An 8041-nucleotide genomic window follows, 5' to 3' on the forward strand; every position below is an offset into this window, starting at 1 on the left:
ATAAATGATGATAGGGATACTTGCCTTTGAGATTTAGCAGTTAGTCACACTCGCAAAGACGCATCTATTCTGACATTCTGCCTTAAAATATCACCGTCCTTCTTTTCAACACTTTACTGATATGCTGCTCCTGCGATTGCTAGAAGCCAGATATCCAATACCATTCCATCTCATTATTTATCCAACATCTTGTCCTGATCAACTCGAATGATCCGCATCTATAATTAAAATATATAACTTTAATCATCTAAACGATAATTATTCGACGCTACCCAGACGATAGCCCACACATAATAAAATAGTTAAACACAAGACTCTTGACCCACATACACACGTATTTCATATAACACATAATTATATAAGCCATGTATCACATAATTCATATCACATATGACTCAGTTCGTCAAAAGGCTCGACTCGGTAGGCTTAAAAGTGACATCAGGTCAAAAATACGGCTTTTAGATAAATAAGCGACTCAGAACTGACTTGCAAAACAAGCGACCTTTCGAAAAAAAAATTGGGTCTCGAAAGTATTTTTATTGAAAGCGGAATATTTTCTGAGTCTGTACGCATTCGTTTCGTATTAAACGGACGAACGGTTTATTTTCTACGAATAAAATATGAATAATTAGGAATAAATCAATTAATAATAATATTAATTGATTTTTAAATACCAAAATATAATTTTTAAAACTTAAATATAATTGTTTTTGGAATTATTTGAATTAATTATAAATAATTATATTTTATTTAACTATTTATAAATAAAATAAATTGATTACATGAATTAATCAATTAATTAAATCCATAAATAATCAATTAAAATAAATTATAAATAATTAAGACAAATATAGATTTTAGAAAATAATAAAAGAAATAATTTTTTTGAATTAAAACAATTAAAAAAACAATTTTTAGAATTTAAAATAATAAGTAAATGATTTTTTGGAAATTAAATAAATGGTTTTTAGAAAAACAAAATTAATTTTGAAATATTTTTAAATCAGAAAAGGCAGAAACTGAATTGGGAATGGGGGTTAGGGTTTTGAAGAATCAAAACCGGGTTTCAATTTAAACTAACGGGTCGGGTTGGGGACTTCAACCGGGTCGCTAAGAACTCCGGTTGAATGTCGGCCGGAATCTGGGTTTGTCCCAGAAACCGGCGACTTCGCCAGAGTCCGGCGAATCCCCGGCGACACCCCAAACATCCCCAGAAACTCCATTTCAATCAACTACCACCCCCAATAAGTTCTGAACAAACCAAGCAACTCAGTCACTTATTCAACAGCAACAATCATTCAAAGATTTGATCAATCCGGCCAAAAAATCGAATAACCGCGGCGGTACTCCGGCCAGACCTCGGGTTTGTGCAAACGGAAACCAAAATTCGTCATGTATAGCTCAAATTAAACCTTACGATCCTACAAATTCATGTATAGCAATCCAACAACTAACATATAAACATAAAAATCGCTTAAAAACTTTCGAAGAACCCTTGAACTCGACAACCAATTTCAGTAAACAAAAATTATGATTGTAAACATGAATCGGCTGGAAACCATATCAGGAAACTATTTACATCATTAAAAATAACAGAAAATCTTCCTACAAGAAGCCCCTAATTTGGGACATGAACCCTAGAAAACGAAATTAAAATTTACCAATCCTCAGGTGATGATTTTGGTGTCAACATGACGGGCTCGATGAGAGCTTTAATTTGATACCAAGAACAACGAAAACGGATTCCTAAATTCTTCAAAATTAGAGGTTGAAGATGAAGAACAAAATCACACCCCCAAATTTTTGTTCTTGAATTTGTTTTTAATGAATTAAAATGAAATAAAATAAATAATTTAGGCTATTTATATTTTTTGAAAAATAAATACCCCAAAATCAATTTAGGGTGTTTTTATTCCCATAATTAAAATAATTAAGCCCCAAAATTATGATTACGGGGAATAACTTTTAAAAACAGTAAAATATAAAATTCGTATCAAAATTCCCCAAAATTTGCGAATAATTCAAAAATGCAGAAATACTGGGTATTTGAAATACGTATAATTTTATAAAAATAAAACACAATTTTTTTGGGGTTTGACGTTCCGGTGGGGTCCCGGTCCGTTTATTGTTGAAAAACAGAAATGATACCTGAATTAACAGAAGACCCTGAATACACCTAAAATACAATCAGACTCACCTAAAACGAGTAACGCAAGTAAACACGCGTCCAAATTACGGATCGATTCATATAAACGAATCTTAAACACGTAACAAGTATCTCATTGGATCATATCGGATACGAAAATACATTACTTAGCAGCTAAGTAACTATACAAACGATACAATTTAATATCAGATTTGGATAATTATCAAAACTGGGCTTCTTATAAAACACTTTATACGAAGATAATATAATAATATCCCTTCTTTCGATAATACGGGTTTTGTTGATTTATCAAAATAATTATCGTACCGAAAATTTTGCGCCGAGACGCGTACGGGATATTATCGTAATTTTGCGCCGAAAATTTAATAATACGGTTTAAGTAGGACGATTCCTGGATTTATAAAATAGTTTTATAAATACTCGAAAAATAATTATTAAATTCATAAATCATTATAAAATCATATAATAGGCCAAAACAATTACCAGAAAAATATCATAATTATCTATATTTTAATCTGGACATTTAAAAATTAGAATACTCAAAGAATATCACATATAAACATCCAAAACATCAATTCTAATTACCAGATAATTCACTAAAATTCATATAAAAATCACATAAACATTTCAAATAATGATAACAATAATATCTGAAAATATGGGATATTACATCTCAAGTTATAGAGGAATGATTGGATATTTGATGTACTTAACTGCAAGTAGGCTAGACATTATGTTTGCTACATGTCTGTGTGCAAGATTTCAAGTCAATCCAAAGGAATCATATTTGATGGCTGTGAAGAGAATTTTCAGGTATTTGAAGGGGACTCCAAACTTGGGACTATAGTATCCTAAGGGAACAGATTTTGAAGCTGTTGGAAACACAAATGCAGATTTTGCTGGATGTAGGGTTGACAGAAAGAGCACTAGTGAAGGCTGTCAGTTTCTTGGACAAAGACTTGTATCCTGGTATACAAGAAATAACAATCTGTGTCAACTTCCACATCTGAGACTGAATACATAGCTACTAGGAGTTGCTGTGCTCAAGTGATTTGGATTAGAAATCAGCTAATGGATTATGGCCTAGTGTGACACAAAATTCCTATTATGTGTGACAATACTAGTGCTAGATCTATTGTGGCTAATCCAGTTAATCATTCTAGAACAAAACACATTGATGTAAGATACCATTTTATTAGAGAATATGCTGTTAATGGTACCATTGAGCTCATTTTTGTTCCAACATAAAAACAATTAGCTGACATTTTTACTAAACCTTTGGATGAAGCAACTTTCACTTGACTTGTAGGTAAAATTGGAATGCTAAATTCTTCATCCTAAGGCAAGAACTCAGCTAATGTTTTGCAGCATATTAATTTCTAGTAGATCAAAATTAATTTGATTTAATTGGAAATTAACTGAAATATGAATTATAAATATTTCGGAAATCTCTGCATATTTATTTTTCAAAATTCAAAATTTAGCTTGCAATTTTTTCAATTCTAAGAAAACTGTCTAAATGTCGATTTGCATTTTCAATATGTAAAATTAACACAAGGCAGAATCAAAGTGATCAAAAGTATATAGAGAACTGAGTTCTCGATAAGTCTAATCGACTAATCGACAAGTCATTTTAAGACTTCTCGAGTGAGTTCTCGATAAGTCAATTTTCTGACTTCTCAAAAAACTTCTCGATAAGCTTTATTATGACTTATCGATAAGTCATTGTAGAGTTCTCTATAAGTGTTAATTCACAGAGTTCTCTACAAGTAACTTTAGACTTATAGACAACTCAGAACTGAGATTATATAATTCAATAAACTATTTTGGTAAAATACTTTTGATAAAACAATTCTGATTTTATTTTGATTTATTCAAATAAAAAATTGGAAATAATTTAGTACTTTTAGGACAAACTGGGTATTTATTTGACATCTCGATAAGTTTTTTTTAGTTCTCGATAAGACTAAAAAATATGACATATCGATAAGTATCTATTTTCTCTATATGGCTTCTCCCTAAACAAATTCCAAACATTTATTTTGAGTTCTCGATAAGTCATTTATGTAATATCCGGGACATAACGTGTAATTATTTTTATCGATAAATGATTATTATGTGATTATTATGTGATTTTTGGTGAATTATTTGACGATTGGTGTTGTTATGTGGATGTTGATATGTGGTAAAGTATAAGTATGTTAATTTTATTATGTCCAAAATAAAATACAGATAATTAAGGTATTTTTCTGGAATTTTTGGGGGTATTATATGACTTTATATTGATTTATGAATTTATTAATTATTTTCTGAATAATTACAAATTTATTTTATAAAGCTGGGAATTGTCCAACCTCAACCGTTTTTACATTTTTACAACCCGAAACTCTTCCGAAAACTCCTTCCTAACATAATCTGGTAATTCTGGACATTTTTCTTGTTTTGACTTTTTCAATCCGGATTACGGTTTGACCCGTGTGTGGCCCAGCGCAAGATTTTCCATACGATAATCATTTCGGTGAATCATCAAAACCCGTATTCTTGAAAAACGAGATATTATTACATTATTTTCGTATAAAGTGTTTTATAAGAAGCCCGGTTTGGATAATTATCTAGTACGGGTACCAAATCGGATCGTTTTTGCAGTTCTTAGTGGCTAAGAAATTAATTTATCGATCCAATACGATCCAACACGATCCAATATTCCATAAATATATATAGCCCTTTTATTATTTCATTTTATTCATATAATCAATTTTCTGACTTCTCGAAGGACTTCTAGATAAGCTTTATTATGACTTATCGATAAGTCATTGTAGAGTTCTCTATAAGTGTTAATTTACAGAATTCTCTACAAGTAATTTTAGACTTAAAGACAACTCAGAACTGAGATTATTTAATTCAATAAACTATTTTGGTAAAATACTTTTGATAAAACAATTCTGATTTTGTTTTGATTTATTCAAATAAAAAATTAGAAATAATTTAGTACTTTAAGGACAAACTGGGTATTTATTTGACATCTCGATAAGTTTTTTTAGTTCTCGATAAGACTCAGAAATATGACATATCGATATGTATCTATTTTCTCTATATGGCTTCTCCATAAACAAATTCCAAACGTTTATTTTGAGTTCTCGACAAGTCATTTATGTAATATCCGGTACATAACGTGTAACTATTTTTATCGATAAATGATTATTATGTGATATTTGGTGAATTATATGACAATTGGCGTTATTATGTGGATATTGATATGTGGTAAAGTATAAGTATGTTAATTTTATTATGTCCAGAATAAAATACAGATAATTAAGGTATTTTCTGGAATTTTTGGGGGTATTATATGATTTTATATTGATTTATGAATTTATTAATTATTTTTTGAATAATTACAAAATTATTTTATAAAGCCGGGAATCGTCCAACCTCAACCATTTTTACGTTTTTACAACCCGAAACTCTTCCGAAAACTCCTTCCTAACCTAATCTGATAATTCTGGACATTTTCCGTGTTTTGACTTTTCAATGTGGATTACGGTTTGACCCGTGCGTGTCCCGGCGCAAGATTTTCCATACGATAATCATTTCGGTGAATCATCAAAACCCCTATTCTCGAAAGACGAGATATTATTACATTATTTTCGTATAAAGTGTTTTATAAGGAGCCCGATTTGGATAATTATCCAGTACGGGTACCAAATCGGATCATTTTTGCAGTTCTTAGCGGCTAAACAATTAATTTATCGATCCAATATAATCCAACACGATCCAATATTCCATAAATATATATAGCCCTTTTATTATTTCATTTTATTCGTATAATCATAATCAGTCAGTAAAATCTCATAAAATACAGAGAAAATATCGAATTAATACTGCGTTGTTGAAAATCAATCGCACGGACGAAGGCGTTATCGAACTCCGATTCAAGCGTGCAATATATCAAATCGAAGCTCTCGAAAATACCTTTCTGAATCAACCATCTATTTTAGTGTAGAAATCAAGGTATTTTTCTTATTTAATTGTTTTAATTCAAATTATTTATGGATTAAATTAGGAATTTTTGTTCTTGATATGATTTGATGGCATAATCATGTAGATCTTTTCTTCCTGGTCATTTTCGTATATTATATGACTAATTTGGAGTCCAATAACATATAGAAATTGATGTTTGATTCTCGGATTTTAAAATTAGGGTTTATGGCGTTGAACATTCTTAATTGATTATTGGGCGTTTTTGATTCAAGGGTTATTAGTTGAATTAATTTATACCATTAAATAGATCGTTGAAAGAGCTATTGGTTGATGTAAGTTGGGAGAACAGGGGATTCCGGGAAGGGCCTCGTCGGAGTTTGAAACTCGAAGACGGTGTAAACTTCCGGCCTAATTTCCGGTTTATTCGTGGATCGATTGCACGAATTGATTTCATAATTACGTTTCTGGAAGCAAGGGGAACAATCCCCGTTAGTTTGGTAGTGTTCTGGGTGGTTTCATGGTGGCCGGAAAAAGCTCCAGGCAGCGGCTATGGCTGCCGGCCGCCGGAGTTGGGAGAGATCGGGGAAGACAACGGGGAAACTACCATTTAGTACCCCGAAGTTTACCTGATTTACATATTCAATATTCTGGTTTTAAAAATTTATAAAATTTAGATTCCTGTTTATAAAAATTCAAAAATCAGATTTGAGTTTAAATATTTTCAGAAATGACATTTTCTTTTTATAATATTTTAAGAAATTGATTTTTATTATTTTAAAATTCCAAAAATTTATTATTTAATTTCTGAAATTATTTTTAATTCGAAAATAAATCTTAATTAATTAATTAATTTAATTAATAATTAATTATTTAATTAGTCAATTAATTTATATATTAATTGATTAATTAATTTAATTAGTTATTAATTAATTTTAATTGATTATTTAATTAGATTTAATTATTTATTTGGTTTTAAAAATTTCCGAAAAATAGTTTTGAGCTTTAAAATATTATTTTAAATTATTTTCAAGGCTCAATAATTATTATAAAATTATTTTCAAATCAGATTCAGGCGTTCGAACCCTATTATTTAATTATAAATTGATTCGAAGTCCCGTTTTAATTTCAAAAAATGTTCAAAAATTTGTAATAAATACCTGGAAAATTATTTTGACCTCGAATCTTCTTTGAAAATTATTTTGATCGAATATCTTGCGTGCTACATACTACGTGCTATCTGATTAAGGTGTTATATGCCTATGTGGAATCTTCTTTGAAAATTATTTTGATCCAATATCTTGCGTGCTACATGCTACGTGCTATCTGATTAAGGTGTTATATGCCTATGTGGTTATTGTTTGACTGTTTTAGTCATAACTTTCAATCCGTAAATCGGATTTGGGTGAAACGAAGGGTAGATAATAGCTTATGACGTCTATGTGACGATTAGAATGACATGAGGTTGAGTATTGATAGATACTTGTGATGCCTAGCAGAGGAAGTGAGGCATAGAAAAATGAAGTCAGTGAACTGTAAATAGAGCTGAAGCATAGAAAGAAAAGGCAAGTGATTGACGAATAGAAGCAAGGCATAGAAGGAGAAGGAAAATGATTGATGAGTAAAACTGTGAGATGAGTAAAAGTAAAGTTGGAAATCATCTGTGACAAGGAAAGTACTTCTGAACCTTTCTTCAAGATATATTGCAAATATTTTCAAACTTTCTCATAACATGTTGCATTTATTCAAAATAAATCTTGCTTTATATTGCAAGCGCTTTAAACTACTCAACCTTGAACCCTGATTCTTATTGATCTTGAGCCATAAGCCTTATTCTTCATAAACCATTGATTGTTGAATTCTCAGATACGAGCCAAACACATACGATACTACTCCAGA

At 30.4% G+C, this 8041-nt stretch overlaps 1 protein-coding gene across 1 annotated transcript in view; it reads left to right on the forward strand.

The window, feature by feature from the left end:
• LOC141679439 (uncharacterized) overlaps window positions 1-6756 on the forward strand; it is a 28189-nt gene extending 21433 nt beyond the window's left edge. The window contains exon 3 of the mRNA XM_074485943.1: window positions 6453-6756. Within this exon, the coding sequence (XP_074342044.1) occupies window positions 6453-6756 (304 nt within the window). The remainder of the gene's footprint in view (window positions 1-6452) is intronic.
• The last annotated feature ends 1285 nt before the right edge of the window (window positions 6757-8041 follow it).

This window comes from Apium graveolens, chromosome 8 (genome assembly GCF_009905375.1).
Source record: "Apium graveolens cultivar Ventura chromosome 8, ASM990537v1, whole genome shotgun sequence".
NCBI lineage: Eukaryota > Viridiplantae > Streptophyta > Magnoliopsida > Apiales > Apiaceae > Apium > Apium graveolens.